The 22,789-nt window shown below is 35.0% G+C and overlaps 2 protein-coding genes across 4 annotated transcripts in view; one reads left to right on the top strand and one right to left on the bottom strand.

The window, feature by feature from the left end:
* Window positions 1-22,642, top strand: part of LOC149418660 (uncharacterized) — a 241,522-nt gene extending 218,880 nt beyond the window's left edge. Inside the window, exons 6-8 of the mRNA XM_089639144.1 lie at window positions 20,481-20,806; window positions 21,265-21,505; window positions 22,216-22,642. Of these exons, the coding sequence (XP_089495270.1) occupies window positions 20,481-20,806; window positions 21,265-21,505; window positions 22,216-22,642 (994 nt within the window). The remainder of the gene's footprint in view (window positions 1-20,480; window positions 20,807-21,264; window positions 21,506-22,215) is intronic.
* On the bottom strand, window positions 368-16,973 carry LOC149418661 (carbohydrate sulfotransferase 11-like). 3 transcript variants are annotated; one of them, XM_089638910.1, is made up of 8 exons: window positions 16,955-16,973; window positions 8,700-8,978; window positions 6,314-6,522; window positions 5,200-5,358; window positions 3,296-3,452; window positions 2,107-2,280; window positions 1,845-2,020; window positions 368-791 (listed from the first exon to the last, which is right to left on the bottom strand). In XM_089638910.1, exons 2-8 carry the CDS (start codon window positions 8,913-8,915, stop codon window positions 674-676), a joined length of 1,209 nt encoding a protein of 402 aa, XP_089495036.1. In that variant the 5' UTR covers window positions 8,916-8,978; window positions 16,955-16,973; the 3' UTR covers window positions 368-673. The 3 variants fall into 3 exon arrangements, with proteins under 3 accessions (XP_089495036.1, XP_089495034.1, XP_089495035.1); XM_089638908.1 differs by having other exon boundaries at window positions 16,875-16,972; XM_089638909.1 differs by lacking the exon at window positions 16,955-16,973 and adding an exon at window positions 9,738-10,068.
* Window positions 22,643-22,789: the final 147 nt, after the last annotated feature.

Below are 22,789 nucleotides of genomic sequence, written 5' to 3'. Positions count from 1 at the left end.
TAAGCTATTTTTCTTAACATCATGTAACCACACTTGAAATGCTTGAACAATCTTGAACACAGTATTAACAAAAATAATTTGAAACTCGGTCGTTTTTCATTTCATATCTGTAATTTTTTTGTGTATTCCGTACCCAATTTTCAATCATGTCAAGATGGTGTCTTTGTTAAATAGTACCTTTTTATTCCTGCAGAGTTCGCATGAGCATAATCAACATTCTCCAGGTTGTATGTTCACATAGCTACTAGTAATATTTGACTAGAAAAGCTCAGTGCAAGTGTTTACAAACATTTGAAAAGCTGAAGTAGTCTTTCTTTCATCTTTAAATATATATTTGTTTTTGTACATACATTATCACATTCTTAACAGCACAAAAATGAATAGGGTTGTAAAAAAATTGTACAAAAATGTATTTTATATTATTTGAGTACTTTTTTCAAAATTAAATATTCATATTGTTAACTTAACACAATTGTCATCAAATTTAGAGGTTAAATACATCCCACAGGTGGGTTACAAGTAGGTACTTGAAGAGTATGTTAGAGCTTTTAGCGTCTAGTTAGTATGAAACACTGCGATGCCTGAGTGAAAACCCGACGCATTTATCAGCTCAGACACCGACTATAATAGCATTGCAGTACGTAATGTTATTGTTGCAATGGTATTCTTATAGCTATTCCACACTGTCCTCTCCACTCTCGGATTGTGATGTTTCTTGTTTATTCAGGGGAACCACCTTTCCCATTTCGTAGTACCCTTCTATAGAGTAGTCGAATATTTCGAAATCATTCCTGAAAAAAAAAAAAAAAATTATATTACATCGATGAAGTGAGTTATTGAAACGCGGACTGCACTGATAATATCCAAAAATCAAAATAAAAACATGCTTCAGGGGTTTCAGAATGTTTTTCCAAGTTTTTTATTCAGCATTTAAATAAGAAAACAACGGTATCTAAGTAATCATGCTTTATTGGAAAAAAAACTAGGTGACATGTATCCGGTATTGCTGGGGTTTATTGTTGGGAGATATATACCACCCGGGACTTTTCTGTAAGCCTTTTTAAGATATAGATTTCCGTATTACATTACTTTGATGTATCTCATAAGGTTTAGCCAGCGTTACCAAAGTAAGCGCCCGAAAATATTTTTTTACGACTCGATCACAAAACATCGACTTTCCTTTACGTTATTTAGATATAATATGCATGTGTTATATATAAAAACCTTCCGGAAGAAATTCTCTACATTAAAGTGAAAACCCTATCAAAATCCGTTGAGCAATTTAGAAGAACTAAGCGCAAAAACAGACAGACGCGGGTATGGTACGCATAATTTTTTTACTGTTATCAAATTATGTTTGTAAACCTCCATTTTAAATAAAAAAAACAGTTATATTAAAATATAAATAACTTTAATAATATTACAAATAAGAATAGTTTTCTGATCCATAAGAAGAAATACCCCCACAACTCTAATTAATAATTGAAGTTTTCTACATTTTACGGTAATTAATTTAGTGTAGGTACACAATTAAAGTTACATAATATTTTCATTTCATGAATGTATTAATATTATATAATGACAAAGATAATAATTAAACTTTTACTGAAGTTCAAGAACTACATTCCTGAATTAGAAATATTTCCAGTGCGATTTATGTTAAAAAATCAAATCTCACTCAAAGTACATATTTTTGGTGACCGGTAAAACACCATGTCAACCAGGACATTGTTTTAAAAAAATCTATGAAAACAAAACTGGCACCAATGAAATTTAAGGCAAGAAGGCTACGTATAATTATCACGGCTAAAACCCATTGGATTAGTAAAGTATAACACAGTTACTTGTAAAGCTGGTGGAGTTGTGTGATCTGTTCCACCCTCAGTTGGGAGAAGTGGTCCTTGATTAGTTCAGGAGTATTCTTGCCTTTGTTTGCGTGCTTCTCGCTTCCGGCATTCCGCTGGTGAGGGGCCAGGATACTTGACAAACCTGCGCTCTGCACCAAGAATTTTTCATCCTCCTGTAAAATATAACTCATATTTCATATCGATACACTGAATAAATACCAATAGCAAGAATGAATACCATGTTTAATAAAACGCTTGCCTCAAATGTCTCAAACTTGATGATGACATCGAAATCGAACTGGCAAGGAGTGCAAAAGGGGGTGTAGGGTGCCCAGTGTACGTCTAGGGTCCTGTTGCTCCGCGCCTCTGCCAGGATGAAGCTCACGAACTCCTCGAAGCTCGGCCACAACTGGTGCAGGAAGCTTTCTTCAGACTGCAAATATACAATTCTTTTAAACTTTTTTCAACCACCATATTGACAGGGGTCGGTTCTTTTAATTGTTTTGAGTGGGTGAATGTGCCGTTGGTTGCAAAAACTTCGTCAGGCTGAATTAGTTACTCAAGGATGAAAATAAACATTGGTGGTCTTTCGAAATTTTACGTTCCTGTTTCTCAAACGCAAATATTATTATGTAGGTGGTTATGGAACTTTCTCAAGGCTTTACATACATATTGGCTATGGAGTTTTGTCACAGATAAAAATGCAAATTGGTCGTTTTGGAATTTTTAATTGTACCTTCCCGTTTGGTGCGTCAGGCAGGCAGATTAACATTTTTATAGTGGAATAATTTCATAAGTAAAATCTCAAATCGTAATATTTAATCATTGAAGACGATATATTCCTATGCGACTGAATATTTTTCTCTTTTTTCGGTTTCACATCTTTTGTTTGAGAGTCGTTAATATTGCCATCAAGTATGTCGTTAATTTTTTAATAGTTCGACACATAGATTAGATCTACTTGAAGGTGAAGGAAGTATATGAGCAATTTTGAAATTTTTTATCGTCTGAATGCATAATGTCGTTAAGCAGCTTCCTCCAGATTTAGCATGGGTTTTTTCAGAATTTGCTGAAAATATATATTTGTAGGTATGGAGCTTTCTCAAAACTAACGTTGCAAATATTGCCAAAACGTCCTCTTTCCGAGTGTAGGTACCGATTTGTTTGGTTAGTTCGTAATAAATAAAAAAATGACATTTATCAAATCTGGTCCTTCGAGCCGGATAAGACTTACTTGTATTCAGAAGGTTGTTTAATATACGTTTTACTTTTTAACAATTAAGATCAAGATATTAGATAAGTAAGCAAAACGCTGAAGTGATGTGGCATGCAAAAAACCTAATAGATAACAGCGTCTGGGACATTTTACACGAGTGGCGATGGTGTACATATTGTAAGTTATTATGTGTTTTCGCCTGTGGCCAGAAGTGGATACATGATTGTCATACTTTAAAGGCTTTCTTGTCGCGGTGCGTCATGATGATCTCCTCGGCCAAGTCGGCGTACATGCCACAGGGCTGAGCGCTGAGCATCTTATCACGGTAGGAGGAAGACAGACGCTCGAATGGGTGGCGGACTATCAGGAACGCCACGCTGCTAGGCGAGCTGTACAAAAATGGGGCACAATTTTAAAATGAATAACACATTTTCATAGTTAACTCTATTTATCTACTATCCGATTCCATTACAAGCGGGCGTTTAGAATCATTTGATAGTAGTAGAAAACTGGTAGAGACCAATTCTTTATCCTTGGCTAGGAACATGTCCTTGGTGCACCTATCTGCCTCGTTTTGCTTTGGCAGAATTCAGAGCAAGTGCTCACGTACCTTGCCTTGCCTACCGTCCTTTTAAAATTTCGGGAATTGACGGGTGTCCCCAATCTCCCCAATGTGTAATTAGAGGAATTTCGTTCAGGAATCCATACTTTTATTGCAATTTACAAAATGAAATTTAAAACTTTTGACTTTCTCTATTAAATTGTCACACTGTACCCGGTGCGTTTCCTCAAGCACGTTGATGTGTGGTTTACACAAACTTACAGAATTAAAATACAGGAATCTTTCCATAAAACGGAATTTACCAAATAGTAATTTTATATTGAAATATAAAATAATATATTATTTTTAAGCAATAATTATTAGTTTGAAACACCTATATAAATTGAAAAAATCTTCCGAGAAAAAATACATGCCGCCGACGGGAATTGAACCCGCAGTCTTCTGATCGTCGGTTAGGTGCGCTACGTTGGGTTATTTAAAACCCGCCACATTATTCAATATGTACTGATATTATTCATTCAACAAGTATTGCTTATTACACTTTTTCTCTAGAAAACAACCAACTTTATTTTTTTAGGAAATGATTTGATAATGCTAAATCTCCCACTAGATGGCTTCGAGACATATTATATCTTTATTTTTTATTGGTGAAATATTTGGACTTTATTATTATTTTTAATGATAAACTAAGCCTAATAATTATTGCTTAAAAATGATATGTTATCCTTTGTGCTACGCATAAAAAAAACTTGTCTCTTAAACATTACTTTTTCATTAAAAATAACAAAATAATAGGTGACATTATGAAGGAAAAGTTTCGAATTTCTCTATTGCTATATACATATACACACAGGGTGTCCGGGGGTACTACATGATTTTAGAAATAAAAAAGTTAAATAAGTTTTTTGAATATATTTGTATGGGAAAATAAATATTCTTCTACGGAAAAAAATATTTTTGTATGCGAAAATAAACATTGGAATTTCGAAAAAAGTTGTTTATTTTGTACTTCTACCACCATGTATAATCACTTCCCGAAGTTAGTGCAATTTATAAATTTACTAATAGTATTTTTTTACATTAACATCACACAGGAGGCCCCAACGAAAACAATTTCCCTCTGGACCTATGTCACCTTTGCCGATGTCGTACGGAGGATATTTTTGAGCAGATTAAGGAGTATTTAGCGAGTTTTCCCCCAAACACGTTTATGTCTATTTTAACTAAGTAACTGACAGTTAGTTACTAACCATCAGGCCGTTTCACCGCAGGGATGGGCAAAGAGAATGGAGAATGCTCGGTCTTGTCACACACTATTTGCTTCATTCAAATTCATACACCGTCTCGTAATATATGCCCTTCTGTTATTCTTGCGTTTGACATGGCCCGACTCGAGTATACATTTGATTCACTTGATCGTTAAAGTTCAAAGCTTAAAAAGCTCAAAGCTTAAAGTTGATAGTACAAACTTCTGACTCTGATTTTTGTGGGATTGTTAACTCTAAAGTATCTTCTTATAGAACCTCGTCATTCTACTCGGTCGGTTTTAGAAATGTTGAAAATTGCACCATTACCTGTGAGCCCGAACAAGTGTTTCTGCATCAGGTCGGGGGTAAATTTTCCTGGCCAGCGACTGAGGCTGGTTGTTCCTCGCGGCCTGGTTGTGCGAATATCCGCCCAAGATGTTGAAATTATACAGCCAGGTCGTGGAGGCCGCTTTGAACACGTTGCACCTATACATCAATATTATCATTATCAGGAGAAGTACATCCAGCATAATAAAATTATACAGCCAGGTCGTGGAGGCCGCTTTGAACACGTTGCACCTATACATCAATATTATCATTATCAGGAGAAATACATCCAGCATAATAAAATTATACAGCCAGGTCGTGGAGGCCGCTTTGAACACGTTGCACCTATACATCAATATTATCATTATCAGGAGAAATACATCCAGCATAATGAAATTCGTCAACACAAAAAAAATTATACCACACGGAGAAAAATGAATATTGCCAATTTATTAAAAATCTCTTCAAATCATTGGTAATCCGGTTAAAAGCGGGATTGCAGAAAATTTCTTGATAGGAAAACACGTGTTCATGCACTTCCATTTGCCATGATAATATACAATGACGAAATGCGGAAATATTAAAATTTTATGAACACGTGCTCGGACATCGTCATAATACTTTTCGTATTTTACTAAAATTTTATTAGGAAACCCATCAATTCATTCGTTAAGGTCCTGCAATCCGTTTTTAATCCGATTACGAATAATTTGAAGGGAATCTTGATAAATTAGCAATATTCGATATTAGTCATTTTTCTTCGTGCAGAATAAATAGGTCAACAGATTTAATGTCGTGGAAACTTCGGTTGGGTTGCTTATTCTTATTAGTAATAAGTAATGTGGCACTGTTAAGCGTTTCGAAAGAAGAAGAAGATTATTGAAGATGGTTTGAAAGGGAGATATGTAACTAAGATTTTTAGAGGGGGCGTGCTTATCGAGCGAGCTAAAAAAGCATTTTTTTAAGTGATCAATGGATTATTGGTAGTTCGTGATCGGGTCAAAATGATCGGGTCTATCATGATCAACTGAAGACTATTTTATTTCTCTTATCTATGCCAGACATTCATCGAGCCTCGTGAAGTGTATTTATGGATAGTATTATAATTGATTACCATATGAGATTATAGTGTTCATTGATCAAGAATTCCCATCCATTTGGTTGTCCTGTCCTGTCTATTCCCAGCAGGTCACATGCATCCTTGGCCGTCTGTCTCCTTTCTCTCATCCTCTGGGTTAGTCGTATCATCTCGCTTGCATTCAAACGGCTAAACTGACTGACCTCCTCCAACACCTCTACTGAATCCTCAATATCTAGGCCGAACTGGAAAAGAAGAGCGGTTACAAAATGAAAATAAAAGAGTATTAAATGAACCTAAATCCTTAAACATTGTAAGATTATTGCACAGACGAAAGAAACCCACAGTCCGTGTGAAATTCTTGGTTATAATGATTTCTAAGGGAAACAGTAGGAGATCAACAATAGTGGAGACATTAATAAAAAAAAATATCATTGGAATGTCTGCTTCCGCAAGATTGTACTCCTTAGGCAGTTCGTACACTTTGACTGAAAAAAAACTATTTTAAGGCGATGCCATACGTAGTAATGCAAAATCATGTGTTTTTGGTTTGAAAATTTGGCCGCCTAGAAATGTTTCAGATGCTTTAAATACTGCGAGTAGAATACATCTTGGCCTTTGAAATAATCAAGTATTTTTTATGTAAGTCTTTCTATAAGCCTAGAAAAAAAATAATGTATACGCCTATGAAAACTGCTTTAAAGTTCAAAATCTCCTACTCACGAACCCATTTTCGGTTATGATTTTATTTTATAATGTGGCAAATTAAGTTATTTATAAAATGATCGGAAAAAAATTCAATATTCATGCCTGAACATCCACAAAATTAAATAAAACACACTTTTTGGCCATGTTTTTTTCTTGCATAAATCAAAACAGGCGGATAGTGTTAAGCGGGAATTTAAACCTTATCGCCATCTACGTAAGTGTTGTTATTGATAGCGGCTCAATTTAAAATATTACACGACGTAGTGCATCGCCTTAATATTATTATGTCAAAACACAGCGTGAAAAAAATACATAAATTATTCGTTTTTCTAACGAAATAGCCATTAAAATGCATAATTTTCCATTTTCAGTTACTGCTTTGTTGTTTCTCGTTGTTATACAGGGTTTTCCAATAAGAGGTGTTATTTTGAATAGCCCGCTATTTCGGTAGATGTTACTTTTGAAGCTGTCAGTTTTTGACATTTGACAAGTAGAAACTACGCCATTAATAAAAATGGAACGATAAACGCTTCAACAACGCATTGAAATTTTTAAAATTCACTTGAGTGAATCAAATGCAAATCATCTTGAGTGATGAGGCCCATTTCCACCTCGGTGGCTTCGTAAACAAGCAAAATTGTCGCATCTGGGGCTCGGAAAACCCAAGAGTTATTGTTGAAAAGTTTCTCAGTCATCCTCAACGTGTGACTGTTTGGTGCGGTTTATGGTCCGGCGGAGTCATTGGACATTATTTTTTCGAAAATGAGGCTGGAGCAACAGTTACGGTGAATGGATTGCGTTTTCGAGAGATGATAAATGATTTTTTATGGCTGGAATTGGATGGTATTGATCTGGACAACGTTTACTTTCAACAAGACGGCGCTACGTGCCACACAAGCAACGAAACATCGATCTTTTACGATTGAATATCAAAATTTTGTTATTGGAAAACCCTGTATAATTATCAAAATAAAATGTGCGTATTAACCGTCTCCCACTGCTGGATTTTCACTTTTCTTCAAAGTTTTGTTTTGTCACTATTCTGTTTTGTCAAGAGACCGTCGATCCACGGAGAAAAATGATTCTGTTAAAAAGTGAAAGCATGCCAATTTCCTAATAAAATATGAGTCATTCAGAATACATATATTACAATTTGGTAGGCAGGTATAGGTACCGCCGCCTCGGGAACCATTTATTGGATAACCAACACCCCTGCCACAGTTCACCCCATGCACCGGTGACCGGGTTAATGGGGTGAGGTTTGTCTATGTCTCACCTACTGTGTGGCGGTTAGGATCGGGAGAGACTGGTTGATGGGGACCATTTGACCTCTCCAGCCGGACTCTCTCTCGACCCATCGTTTCGCACTCTATCCACCCCTGATACCTTTATCCTTCCTAGAACATCCTCTCCTTCCTTCCCTTAAAAGGTCCTCCACACAGCACCCCTGTGTGGAGCTAATGTAAAAAAAATATTGAGAACATGTTTACCAGTATTTTTATGAACACTTTTTCCGCCGTCCTCATAAAACACTCACTTTTAACTGATACTTTGTTAGGAACTCTGTCAACTCATTCGTTAAAGGCCTGCAGTCCCGTTTTTAACAGGAAAATGAATAATTTAACCAGATATTAATAAATGAACAGTATTTTATATGAGTGAGTTTTCTCCGTGAAACATTTGTAATTTCGAATGATTGAACTTTTCAACTCACCATGGCGTCGAGATATTCTTCATCATCATCGAAGTTGAGGAGTTCCTGGTCGAGTCTGAGTCGGTGGACGATGGCGATCAAGAGAAGTACTATCATGCAGGTAGCCGACACGCACATGATAAACATGAATCTGTCCACGGGGAACTTGCCCGTGTATTTGTTGTACACAAGGAGCATTTTGCTGTGCACTTTTCTTCGTATATTATTAAATAACATAAAATCACTTCACAAAGATAATATGTATATTATGTTTTAAAACATTTTCAGCGTAACAAGGCCCTGCAATTTATATTTATTATGTTTAAACACCTAATTAATATCTATTTTTTAACTAATAACGTTTTCATTACAAAATTTTACATCTTCATAATAAGTTTAACGGTTTTTATTTTCCTAACAATGTAATTTTTTGTTGAAAATAATTAAATATTTCATTACGTCATGTTTGCATTCAAAATATTTAACCCGCTTAAAATCTCTGACATTTTGCAATTTACTACAAGCCCTACTATTATGTATTTTCTAATTAATTTTTTATTATGTGAAGAGATGAAGAGACATTTTTTAAATCGATAAGTACTTTTACATTTGATGCTATAATCAAAATAAATAAGTACTTTTACATTTGATTCTTAATTCAACATAAATAAATACTTTTAAATTTGACTCTTAATTCAACATAAATAAGTACTTTTACATTTGATTCTTAATTCAACATAAATAAGTACTTTTACATTTGATTAACATAAATAAATACTTTTAAATTTGATTCTTAATTCAACATAAATAAGTACTTTTACATTTGATTCAAAATAAATAAGTAGTTTTGAATTGATTCCAGATTCAAAATAAATCAAAAAAGCAGATGAACGACTCATTCAGATTTTATTATTACGAATTGACATAAAATTTTGAATGCGAAAAATGCCATCGTTTTTAAAGTCATTATTTTTTTAATGATAAACTAATGTTTAAATGTCAAAGTTTTTTATGCATAACACAAAAGATAACAAGTTATTATAAGCAAAAATTACTCGCCTGAAATATCCATACAAATTGAAAATGTCTCCCGAGTAAAAATAAATGCCGCCGACGGGAATTGAACCCGCACCTCCTGATGTCCGGTCAGATGCCCTTGACCACTGAGCTACGTCGGCTTATACCCAACCCGCCAAATAATAAATATATATGTACATAATAGTAGTAATACTTTGTTTTTAAAGTAGCTTACCGATGGTTTTTATCGTTTAGAATGTAATTAATACGTTTATACGAAACTAAAAAACTCATTTTATTAGACAAAAGGTATTATAAAAGTTATTGTCACTTCAATTTTTTTCGTTCAACAAAAATATTTATATAAAAACTAGCAAACCTTGAAAAATATTTTTCAAATCCTAAATTTTGTTCATAAGAATTATTTAAAATTTTCGGTAGTATTTTTTAAAATTCAAAGTAAATAAATTAGGTAGGTGCAGTTAGTTATGGGTTCCATAATATATCATCAAAATGACAATTAAACTCACCTTTAAAAAGTGATATAGAGCCATGGAAAGTGATTAGTGAAAAAGTGATTACAAAAACTAGGTTAAATAGTTACACATGTAACAAATTTTACATAGTTTTTTATCACTTTTCATGAATTTGTATCACTTTTTGTAGGTGTGTTTAGTTGTCAGTTTTGGATGAGATATCCGGTCACCGTAGTGACGTAGGTACCTATGAAGGAACGATTAGTTACAATTATTTTTCAGATAAACAATTCCGCGATAGAAACGACTATAATATAGCTGATACGTGTTTTCTGCCTAATATAAAAAAAAAAACATTTTTGTAAGTAGGTAGCTACTTAAATTTTCCGCCTTTGACTTCCGCCTTCCTGATAAAATGTGAATGGGTGTGCAAGTACGTGCATAAAAACACCTGACGTGTTAAGAAATAAAAAAATACATGTAGCTTAAAAAAAACTCCTGAGATGTTAAACTAAACGCGGTGTGTTGAAATGAAACATCTGGTTTGTAAAAACAAATCACAGACGTTCACAGTTCCGACTAGGGTACTGGGTGACAATTTAATTAAGGGTTGAGATCGCTAAAGCCTATTTTGAATTAGTATGTAAAAAGTGTTCTTAACTCTTAAACCCTACCTGGGGTACTGGAGTACCCCTCTGCTGTTTAAAATATCCACAATTTTGAAAATATTGCACTGTTGCAAAAATCGCTCTAGCTAATCTACTTTCGATAATTGGCGCGTAAATACGTCGGTAAGCCGTGACCTCCCGGCAAGTGCAGTCGCGTCCACAGGTGTTCCGGGGTACCCCAGTACCCCGTGGTAGGAATAGTGTTAGTTCTTCCTTCCAGTTATACTTGAATTACTGAAGTTGTTTTTCGACATCTCTCTGGTAAGTTTACACATTATTTATTATTTACTTTACTTTGTGATAATGGCTAGAGTACAGTGTTGATAGAGAGGGCCTGCGCCCAGTAACGCGACATTCATGGACTAATAATGTGTTATGAATGTAATAACAGTGTATGCAGTGTAATGAGGTGTCTGAATTGTTTTCAGGTATGGCATACCAGACTCGAAATCTTGGGGGGGGGGGGGGTAAAATTGCAGCTGCTTTGTTAGTTTCTGACGACGAAAAGCTAAACCTAGGAGAAGATTCAGAAGATGAGCCCGACGGTGTTATCGAGGATTTCTGGGACCATTCTGAAGTCGCATCTCATGAAGACGGTGATCAAGTGGAAGGAGATGAAGAGTATTTAGTGCCTGACAATGATGGGGCTGGTATAAATGAAAAAGATAGGCGCTTGGTTCGTGTGCTAGATGCTCCATTAGTTCTGTACAGAAAATGTCATAATAATGTTATGGAACTGACTGCTCCCGTACAAGATCTTAACAGAAACCTGACATGTAACAATTGGTTCAAGTCTATACCTACCACCAAGAAGGTACTGGAAAAAGGGATAACATTAGTTGGAACTGTAAAGAAGAATAAACGAGAAATTCCTCCTGTTTACTTGGACACTAAAAATTGAGAAAGATGCACCTCAATGTTTGCCTACGACGAACCTCTCACACTTTTGTCGTATTGTCCTCTGAAGTCAGCTAAGAAGAAAGCTGTAATCATGCTGTTCACCATGCATGACAGCCCTGACAAGGATAATGAAGTGTACCTTCCAGAAATAATACATTTCTATAGTAAAACCAAATGCCTGGTGGATGTGTTCGACCAACTTTGTAAGAAGTACTCAACGTCCAGGAAGACCAAAAGGTGGCCCATGTGTCTCTTCTACGGGTTGCTAAATGCCGTTGGTGTCAACTCTTGGGTCTTATTCAAGCTGTCAACTAACATTGATAAAGAGAAAATAACTAAGCGGCTTGAATTTCTTAAGAGTTTGTCAATGGCACTCATAAAGTCTCATATGAGAGCAAAATTTCAATGTCCAAGTTTAGCCCGGGATATCAGAGAAACTATACGTGCAGTCTTGAATATTCATAGTGAAGATCATAGACCGGTCCCTGATAATCTCAAACCTGGTCGCTGCTGTTTTTGTCCGCGCACAAAGGCCAGAAAATCTCGATCTGTCTGTAACACTTGTCGCCGCCATATTTGTGTTGACCATCAATACAAAATCTGTCCTTCATGTGACGACAAAAATGTCTATTAGTTTTTATTAATAAATTTGATTGTCTTTTCTTATTACTTTGCCATAATACAAATAATATTTTCAAAAATATCAAATACTTTTATTTTATTAATTTTTTTCTGCCCGGGGTACTTCAGTACCCCGTGGTAGGAATAATTACATTCCCAGAGTGGTAGGGTTTAAGAGTTAATGGCTGTGTTAACCACTAAAAATTCTATGTATGGTATTATTGAAGACAATATTAGCGATTTCTAAACGAAAAATGAAACAGAAAAATCAGAAAAGGATACGGTCACATCTAGGACTCGAACCCAGGACCCTTACCTTCCCGGGCACCGCTCTACCACTGAGCTAATGGGAACCTATCCCATTCGGTCACATTTAACTGTATCATACTTCGAATCATACTGTATCATTTTGTTGATTATTGATAAATATTCATCAAGACTTGCAGAAAAGTCAATAGATGTCGCACATTAATATAAAAAATAAGACAGGTTTATCCATAGACATATGAATATTAGTAGACTTGCCCTAAGTGATTAAAAGCGTATTATCCCCACTCCCCATACCGGTTCCATTGGAGCCGGCTGTGCTCGCGTATGGCATCAAGTGAAATTTGAAAACGTGACGTCATCATTCTTGTGCGAACTATGGTCGAGGCATCATCGGTTCATTTTACGAAATAACACGGCAAAATGTTGACTTGTACTATGAAAACTTGTAAAAATAGATCTGAAAAAGAGAATAAACCCAATTGTCGTATTACATTCCATATATAAGCATTATTTTACTTTATTTTAAGCATATTCACATCGTATAATATGAATCAGTTGTTACTATCACATCCAGAAACGTCTGGACGCGAAACACAAAGCTGGTTGGTTGCTGGGAAGTAAATTATGAACATTTATAAAAGTGTCTTAACTAAATACTTAAACGAAATATTCGACTCTGAAAATAAAACCGATTTTTTTTGCCGAATTTGGACTTCGCAAATTTGTTCATAACGTGGCGAGTAATTTGCGCTCCCATGTAAAAATGTCTATTCATTCAAAAGCAGATTTTACTTTTAAGAAGTAAATGGTGATATTATAATGCGAGATGCCTATTTACTGTCAGATTGATTTATTGACGAATCACAGTCAGCTTCACTCCCTTCGTTCTTCAACAGTTGATTTTACCCCTCGCCATTATCTTCTCGTCTATTAATTCCTATGTCTGTGGGTTTATCTAAAAAAAGACGCTTTCTAGATTGCATTTAGTTCGGGTTGAATCTTGCGATCATACATAAAGATAGTTGCCAGTAAAAATGTGCTGTGAAAAAATGAAGACAATGTTGTTAGTTCTTATTGTTAGGTATAGAAATCGCTAGTCCTTAATAATTAAATATTACAATTTGAGGTATTACTCAATAAATTTATTCCAACAAATAAATATCTATTTATGGTTTTTGTGATTGATTTGTAGAACTGCACAAGTCACATTTTTATAATCTGACAATATTATGACGGCCCACGTGGTCGATGGGTAAGGTTCTCGACCAGAAATCCTTTATCCAAATTTTATTTGATTAATTTGTGTTATTTCAAAATTTATTCATTTAAAAAATATACATATATTATAGTATACGTGCGGCACGTCCCAGAGTGGAAGATACTCTCAGTATCGCCCTGTTGTAAGACCACCATTCAGAATTGAAACGTTCATTCCAACCTTCCTCTTTCCCACCTCATTTTCCTCCCCACTACTTTCAGCCTCCAAATATACCCCAATGCCTTAGTCTCACTGGTTCCAGACGGTTGGGAGCAGTTGGGCAATCAGGGGCATTTAACTAAGCTTTGGCCATGAAACTCATTTGAAACCGCCACGCCCACCTCAAAATTCTTATAGAAAACGAATAATATGGCTAAAAGCTCAGATCTCATTGGTGAGAACAGAAGGATTGGTTTGATCTCTCGCTCTCTACCATAATGACTCGTGTAACAGAAAGAGATGACGGAATTATGCCGTTTGACAGTTTTCAAATCATTCAAACAAAATGACAGTGGTTTATTTATACACGCGGGTTGTCATTTGCTGCCGAAATACTATCATTTCCGTCGAAAATATTGCGTGTTAAAGTTGTTCGTGATAAAAATACAATATAAGCCAGTATAGTGTTAGCGAGTTATAAACATATTATATTCAACCTACCTACGTAAGTTCAAGTTTAAAGTGAATTAACAGTTTTAGGTTATTCGTTCGGTTTTTTGAACAATGCTTGATACTTGACATATGTCTTCCTCCACAACGTATAAATGTTATTTATTATATCGATAAACTTATTCATGTTATTGATTAGTGTTATCCTGTATTATCTTATTGTTTTGGTGAAATTAAAGATTTTTAAACATATGTAACCATGAGTTCATGAGGCTGAAAAATGTCGGAATTTTTCGTTGTACTGTCGGACAATCATGTTTTGGAAATTTTCTTCAGTGTTTTTGCAAATTTCTTGTCATTTTGGGTGTCTTCTTCTCAGATTAACAAGTTTCATCTTAAGGAAATGCACTGTAAAAGTTTATTTTCTTAGTCAGATGAACCTTGCCCTTGGAAAACATTTCGACATTTTTCTGCTTCAAGGACATTTTTATTTTTATAATAGTTTTTTTGGGCTAGTGAGTGAATAGAGTAGGCTGAGAGCAATTATGTTGTCTATGGTCGCATCTTTTTTTAAATGGCCTTGAGTTTCCTCTACCTTGTCTACTGCTGTGCTCCGCACGGTAGGTACTGCTTGTATATCTGTGGTTAAGTACTGTATAATTCTGTTGGATACAAAAAGCCGGAAGATATCGATCTAGAGAGTGGTATATTTATGTGGGCAATCTTGTGCGATATTCACATTAAAAAAAGTTAATTAAATCTGTCAAATTCGAAACCTCTGTCAATCTTGCATTTTAAACGTGATAAGAAGTACTACAGACGTGAAATTAAAAACTTCCAAAAGCCTGAAAGAAAAACAGTTCCGTGTACACATTACAGATTTCTTTGTTTTTAAAGTTTAAATGATTGATGGTCTTCAGTGGTTTACACGGCTAAAATTAAAATGATGTCACAGTTTCTGAATCATCTGCATTTCCTCAGGCCAGATGGAACCAGTCCAATTTTTTTATTATTTTCTTTGACACGGAAAGGTGCCGTGATTAATATTCATTATAATATATTCTAAACTTCACATCCAAGGTGAACGAATCCAGAACTTTCATTTACTACTTTCTAAATACGCAAATAAACTTTAACAGAAATATAAAATGTGCATTCGGGCTGGTTTATTTAATATTTCGTCCTATTTATTAAGCCCGGTGAGTTCGTTAACCATAACAAATTATTATAAACAATATTTACTAACCAGAAACAACCATACAGATTGAAAAAATCTCCCGAGACAGCTACTCTACCAATTAAGCTACGTCGGCTTATTCAAAGCCCGTCAAATAATTCAATATGTACTTAAATTGTACTGGTGTTTTTTAAAAATTATGAAACATACTTTTTGAATTATCAACTTCGGAACATACGAGAGGGAAGTATAAGGACGGGTTGTTCCGGAGAATTTGAAAAATTCATCAAATTTCAACGTTGATTTACGGGTTCTGTAAAAGTCCTATTCAAAATCTGTTATTATATCATTATAGGCTAGTTGCTTGACAGAACTGAAATAAAAACAGAACTTAAAAATATCTTTCACAGAACTTGAAAATTAACTTTGAAATTTGAAGAATTGTTCAAGTTCTCCGAAACAACCCGTCCTAAGAATCAATAAATTTAATAAATAAATTTAGTCCTTCCTTCCTAAGAAGGAAGGACTAAATCCTGATATTTAATATAATTTACCGATTATTTTCATATTTTAAGACAGAGATTACACTAAATTTAAAATACATTGCTGATGGTTAAAAACACGTGTCTTGTTTCACCATAGAATAAAGAATAACCTTAAAGGTTTTAACGAATGAATTAACAGCTTTCATGATAAACCTTTCAGGAAACCTGTTCATTCATTCGTAATTCCTGCAATTCCGTTTTTAACCGGATTACCAATAATTTGAAGAGATTCTTAATAAATTAGCAATACTCATTTTCTCCATGTAGAAGTGCCTTCCATACAAATTTGAATCCAAACAAATGTTCCATTTAGCCCAACAGCCCAACGCTCCATCTCACTTAACACTTGTAGATCGTATATCTCCATCCCATTTGAATTTCGCAAACAGAGGTTTGTATGGAAATATAGAGCACGCCCACAAGGCACTTCTTGTGTTATTCTTTATTCTATAGATTTCACACATTAATTTTTTTGCCTCGACACTAAATAACAAATTATAACACAATTCATTTTAGATTCCTAAACAACACTTAAATGACTTCATTCGATTATTTTATGCAATCCCTTAAACTTAATCGCGATGTTTTTAAGTACAAAATAATATATTATTATGTTATTGAAGCAATTTTCTAATAGTCATTGATTGAATATTACAATTTAAAAATCTAGGTTATGAGTCCGAAACACGTATTATATACTGTATCGCACATAATGAACAAGAACAATGATCCCACATGTTCCGCAGTTTCCCAATGAACCGCTGTGTACTTTTTGAACACTTGCACTCAGACCAAACATTTTTCAGCGAGGCACAATTTAAATTAAGTAAATTTTTTTTTCGGAAAACCTATAATATTATTATTTTTTTAATGATAAACTAATGTTTATAAGACAAGGTTTTATTCATAGCATAAAGGATAACAAATAATTATAAGCAATAATTAGTCGCCTAGATATAATATGTCTCGACGCCATCTAGTGGGAAATTTTGCACTAACAAAGCCTTTTCTACATAAATAAAGTTGGTTGTTTACAGGTGAAAAAATGATAAGCTGTAATTCTTGGTTGAAGTACTAGTACATATTGAATTATTTTGCGGGTTAGAAATAAGACGACATGGCTCAGTGGTTCAGACATCAGAAGGTACGGGTTCAATTCCCGTTCGCGGCATTTATTTTTACACGGAAGATATTTTCAATTTGTATTGATATTTCAGGCGACTAATTATTGCTTATAATTATTTGTTATCCTATAATATTATTTTCGTAATCTCTAAATAGTTCAAAATCGTCATCCGCGTTTGTCTGTTTGTGCGCTTATATCTTCTAAACTACGCAACGGATTTTGATAGGGTTTTCACTATCATTTAGAGAATTTCTTCCGGAAGGTTTGTATATATAACACATGTATATTATATATAAAAAAGGTAGAAAAAAGACGATGTTTTGTAATCAAGTCGTAAAAAAATATTTTCAGGCGCTTACATTGTTAACGCTGGCTAAACCTTATGAGATACATCAAAATAATCTACTACGGAATTGTATATCTTAAAAAGGCATACAGAAAAGTCCGCTATGGTATATGTCTATCTCCTAAGGTTATATAATCCCAAGAAACGCCGGGTACATGTCAGCTGTTATTATATAACTTCGAACATGCGCTTAAGCTTGTGCCTCCCCGCCCGTCCATACGCGCAAGATCACTAGACTTGTGCAAACCGGTTGGTGCAAACCTATCGCGATTATTTGAAGTGCATGCGAGCCATTTGCGCTTTATACAGTTTTGCCGTCTTAACTTACTTGTGCAAATAGAGTTTGCGCAAATAAAGGCGGCGATACACATGCCTGTAAAATGGAACAGTAGCTTGCATGCATGTTAATGGCATGTACAAGTAACTGGCGCAATGAGAATACACATGCAAGTTAAACTTGCATGCAAGTTGCGTCCTTGCATGCCTGTATTTGCAAGACGTATACACATGCCAGTCACTAGACAGTACGTGTCTCAAATCACTCTGAGACTGAGTAGTCTCAAGCTTTTTGGCAATGGAAAACATTCGAAGTGAATTAAATATCATCGTATTGCAATTGGCAGTACAATGTGTGGCTAATTTAATGAGAGACTGAGCTACTGGCATGCCCGTACCTGTCGCGACGTTCACACATGCCGGTTTCATAGCCCCCCTCGTCCCCTCCCTCAACTTGCATGCCAGTAAATCAAATGTTGTGCAATCTACTTGCAAGGCAGGTACAGGCATGCAAGTTAGCGTATACACATGATAGTAGCTGGCATGTGCAAGGAGCTTGCATGCAAGTGTGCCAGCTACAGGCATGTGTATTCCCGGCTTAAGATTGAGCGTGTAGACGGAACTCTATGACATTCCATATCTTTTGAATTTTTTGTGGCATAGGGACATGGACGAGGAAACACATGAAGTAATTATCCTGCTATATAATGCGTGTACCTTTTTTATAATAAATATTAGATGTTGTCATGCCACCAAAGTGTTAGGATTATGCTTGGATTGTGTCTGAACAATTCTATTTTCTGTCATTGCACCTTTTGTATGTTCACCTGTATAAATTCATACCAAATTTGAATGATGTTTATTTTGTCTTTTGATGAAAATATTATGTATCCATAGCCTAGTATAGGTATCGCAGCCAGAGTTGATGTGAACACAGTGCCTACTCACGCATTGCTTGCATACAGCAAATGTTTCAAACTTATTTTACGACTTTATCGAAAATAGCCGAGTCCGGCGTTGCCCAGGATTTATTCTGTTTTAAGGCGAAGCTTAATGTTAAATCACTATTTTGATTAATCTTTATAACAAATTGGTGTACCTACATTATAAATACCAAAAAATATGCTTTGGATAAATTGAAGGTTATACTATCGCTTCGCTTGAGTAGAATACAAATAATAAAATAAATTACTCAATAAAAAATATAAATCAAAAAATAAGAAAATACACAGATTTAGGAAATGAAATAAAAAGAATTTGGCATTCTCAGACTGTAAAAATATTAAAAATAACTATTAAAAAAACCATTTTTTCAATAGAAATTTATGAACGCGTAAAGGAAACAATTTAAAAAAAATACAGTATTATAGCTAATTTTTTTTGTGACAGTTTTACTTGATTAACTTTTTTGCTTTCTTATACAATTATTCACAAAATAAATAAAAAACAGTTTTTGGCATGAAATCGAATGATTCTAGACTCCGTTTGTCAAGCGATTTTAATGCCTATTTCCTACAATATAAGGTATACCAAGAATTTACAAATTTTTGGATTGTAGCTTCCTCTTAAGGGGTAGGAAAATGGGATGGGTTGGTTTTTCGCAATCTCATTCCTAAGTGAAGTTATTGAATGTCATGTGTGAAAAATTTCATCAATCTGGGAATAAAACTGTAGATTTGTATTTAAAACAATCCCACAGACATTCTATATATTATGACTAGCTGAAGTCCTCAGCGTTGCCCGGGGTTAACGTCGAGTTTTTAGAAATCAGATGTAGACAGTATTTTTTTTGTATTTCATCAAGTTGTTTCAAAATTATGCTTTAAGGGTGTTGTTTTTCATCAACTTTGAAACAAAACTGTTTAAAAATCAAATCCACGCTGCCGGTTTGCCACAGGCACACTTCTTTATGGTTCCATGATAACTCAACACAGTGACTATTCAACACACTTTTAAAAAGTGATATAAAGTCATTACAAACGATGAAAAAAATTTTTTTTAACCTAACTTACCTACTTAACCCAGTTAATAAAGTTTTTGTTTCATCACTTTCCATGACTTTATATAAATTTTTAAAGATGTGATGAATTATCACTTTGATGATTTATCCGGTCACCCTTCTTTATATAAATAGAAGACTAGCTGATGCCCGGACTTTACGCAACGGTTTTAGAAATTAAATGTAGACAGTAACCTTCCTCTTGTTTCGAAGGTCAAGTGTACAAAATTTCATCAGTCTCAGAATAAAACTGTAGATTTGTATAGAAATCTAATCCACGCCAACCACCCGGCGTCCAAAACAGACACTCTTCTTTATGCAGATATATTTAATAAGTGACTCCTAGGATTACACAACTAAATCCACCAAAAAAACTATATCCTTCCTCGAACAGATTATGAATTTCATTGGCCTGTCTGAGACCTGTGAGTCGAAAAGGCGTATTAGCGACAACCCTTTTGTTTCAAACTGATTCGTATCAGTCGTCTACAGCTATATTGACATTTTTTTCCAGACCTATAACTGACATAGAGCTGTTGATGAAATGCGAAAAATCAACCATATTTTCGTACAGCACTCATCTATACCAATCATCTGATTATCCACCGTACTGGGTCAGCAAAGCAAGGATAGATGTTGCGCCTGGATCCACCTTCACGATGGTGGCTATTGCAGAGGAGCCCCAGTTTGTGAGTTCCCCTCGAGTGGCACTGAAGGCATCCTTAAGGTATAAATACAAGGAAGCACGGCTTTGCATACCATTGCCAAGAATAGAAGCATGCGCAGCCAGCCTGGTGATCGATGCAATGCATCCAGTATTGCGACAGGATCAACAATTTGGTGAGTTATGATTTAATTTGACGACCTCCGTGGTAGAGAAGTAAGGCTCTCGACTAGTAATCTGAAGGTCGCGGGTTCAAATCCGGGCGTGTGCAAGTAAATTTTATTTGATGATAATGTGTTATTTCACAATTTATTCATTTAAAATAATCTATTTAATATACTTGGGGCACGTTCCAGAGTGTAAGGTACTCTCAGTATCGCTCTCGTGTAATACAATCATTCAGAGTTGAAAGCTTGCTTGAAATAGCTTCAGCCATGTTTGGGAACCAGATCTGAATAGCGCGGTACTCCCCCTCCTTCCTCTCCACACTACCTTCAGCTCCACAACATACCCCAATCGGGGATGCTGTTGTCTCACTGGCTCCAGACCGTTGGGAGCAGTTGGAACTCTTGTGCGGTATTCACATTTTAAAGTGTACTTCTGATGTAACATCTTGAAATTTAATTTATTTCAGGTCCAACAGATGCTCTAGCAATACTTTCCACCGGCATCAAAACTGAATTAGACATTCACTTTGCATCTGACGATCTTCAGGCATTCTTCACGGAGAAACTTAAATTCACCCTCAGCGCTTTAGACGGCAATGCAGTCCTCAGGCATTGCAGCTCACCACTGCATGCGTTGCACGGAACGACCGTGTTTGTTTACAAAGATGAAGAGAATTCAAAGATTGATAAAGTTATCTTACTCTCAAGGTGAGTTCTAAGAAAATATAATGAATTTCTTACTATCTAACAAAGATGTAGTCAGAATAAACTATATACATACATAAACACACGGTTTCCGGAAACTTGTAGTACAAGCGGGAAACTGGTGAATCTACATTACATAGAGAATCCAAAACAATACTTTTTTTTGTCTGAGCATTCCCCCTTTTTTCTAACTAAGGGTTAAATATCTCTTGGAGCCGGGACTATGCTTCGATGCATTTTAAGTTCTTGATCGCTGATGCAAAATTAAAAAAAAAATTAACTTCTTGATCGCCGATGCAACATTTTAAAATACATTAACTTCTTGATTGCCGATGCAAAATTTTAAAATACATTAACTTCTTGATCGCCGGTGCTAAATTTTAAAATTCATTAACTTCTTTATCGCCGATACTAAATTTTAAAACAAATTAACTTGTTGATCGCCGATGCTAAATTTTTAAATACATTAAATTCTTGATCGAATTCCCAAGTAAGGCTAGTTATATTCCACTTGATTTGAATTTTCACGGTTCTATATAAATTAGCCAAATATTATTAAATTCAGAGAAAGGTTTATTTTTAAACGTATCTATAAGGATACTATGGCGTTTAAGTGAGGTTAAGGGTACTCTGGCGAACAAGAGGTTGAAATATATATTTTTTTAAATGAGTTACTTTGGACGATATAATATCTTGAATGATATTCTTTCCAGAACTGAGAATCAGGTATTGCTGCTGATAAACCTCATCTATGACTTGTTCCCCTCGAGATGTGTTATAGTCCCTTCGGGATATACTGTCAGGGAGAAAGCTGATAAGAAAATGACCTTCAATCCAACGGCTTCAGAGAAAATGGAGATAAGTCAAGACTTTTTGACTTCAGGTAGTAAAGGAAGCAGCCATTTGTTGGATTATGCTTCAGTTATGAATCAACAGATGTCAGCCGTGTCCCAACATTTGGAGAAATGTTTGGAAGCAATGTCGGAGGCTAATGCCAAAAAGCTGTCTTCTAAGGCAGATACTTCTATGAACATAGATGTCATGGCATTAGGGGAGGACACATACAAGGATTTGTGGAACCTTTTGATTGAGAATATGATTGTGCGCAATGATTTGTTGAATAAGATATCAACTGATTAATAAACAATACAGAAGAATCTAAGTTTGTTTTCTTATATATTTTTTCTAAATTGTACCTGTTTTTTTTCCATATCTCTCAAATGCAATTGGATAAACAATTTTAACAAAACTTTCTACTGCAAATTTCTAGGAAAGTAAAACTCAGAT

The sequence above is a fragment of the Hesperophylax consimilis genome, chromosome 13 (genome assembly GCF_061612785.1).
Source record: "Hesperophylax consimilis isolate HC1 chromosome 13, BYU_Hcon_1.0, whole genome shotgun sequence".
NCBI classification, from domain to species: domain Eukaryota; kingdom Metazoa; phylum Arthropoda; class Insecta; order Trichoptera; family Limnephilidae; genus Hesperophylax; species Hesperophylax consimilis.
Note: the sequence above shows the minus strand (reverse complement) of the source record. Positions and strands in the feature narration are given on the sequence as shown.

What these genes read in the sequence shown, in the direction of transcription:
- LOC149418661 (XM_089638910.1), bottom strand. Translation starts at nt 8,915, where the DNA reads ATGTTATTTAATAATATACGAAGAAAAGTGCACAGCAAAATGCTCCTT. An exon ending in ACACTTGTTCGGGCTCACAG is followed by an intron (nt 3,453 to 5,199) that starts GTAATGGTGCAA and finishes ATTTTTGTACAG; the next exon opens with CTCGCCTAGCAGCGTGGCGT. An exon ending in CAACTCCACCAGCTTTACAA is followed by an intron (nt 792 to 1,844) that starts GTAACTGTGTTA and finishes TTTTTTTTTCAG; the next exon opens with GAATGATTTCGAAATATTCG.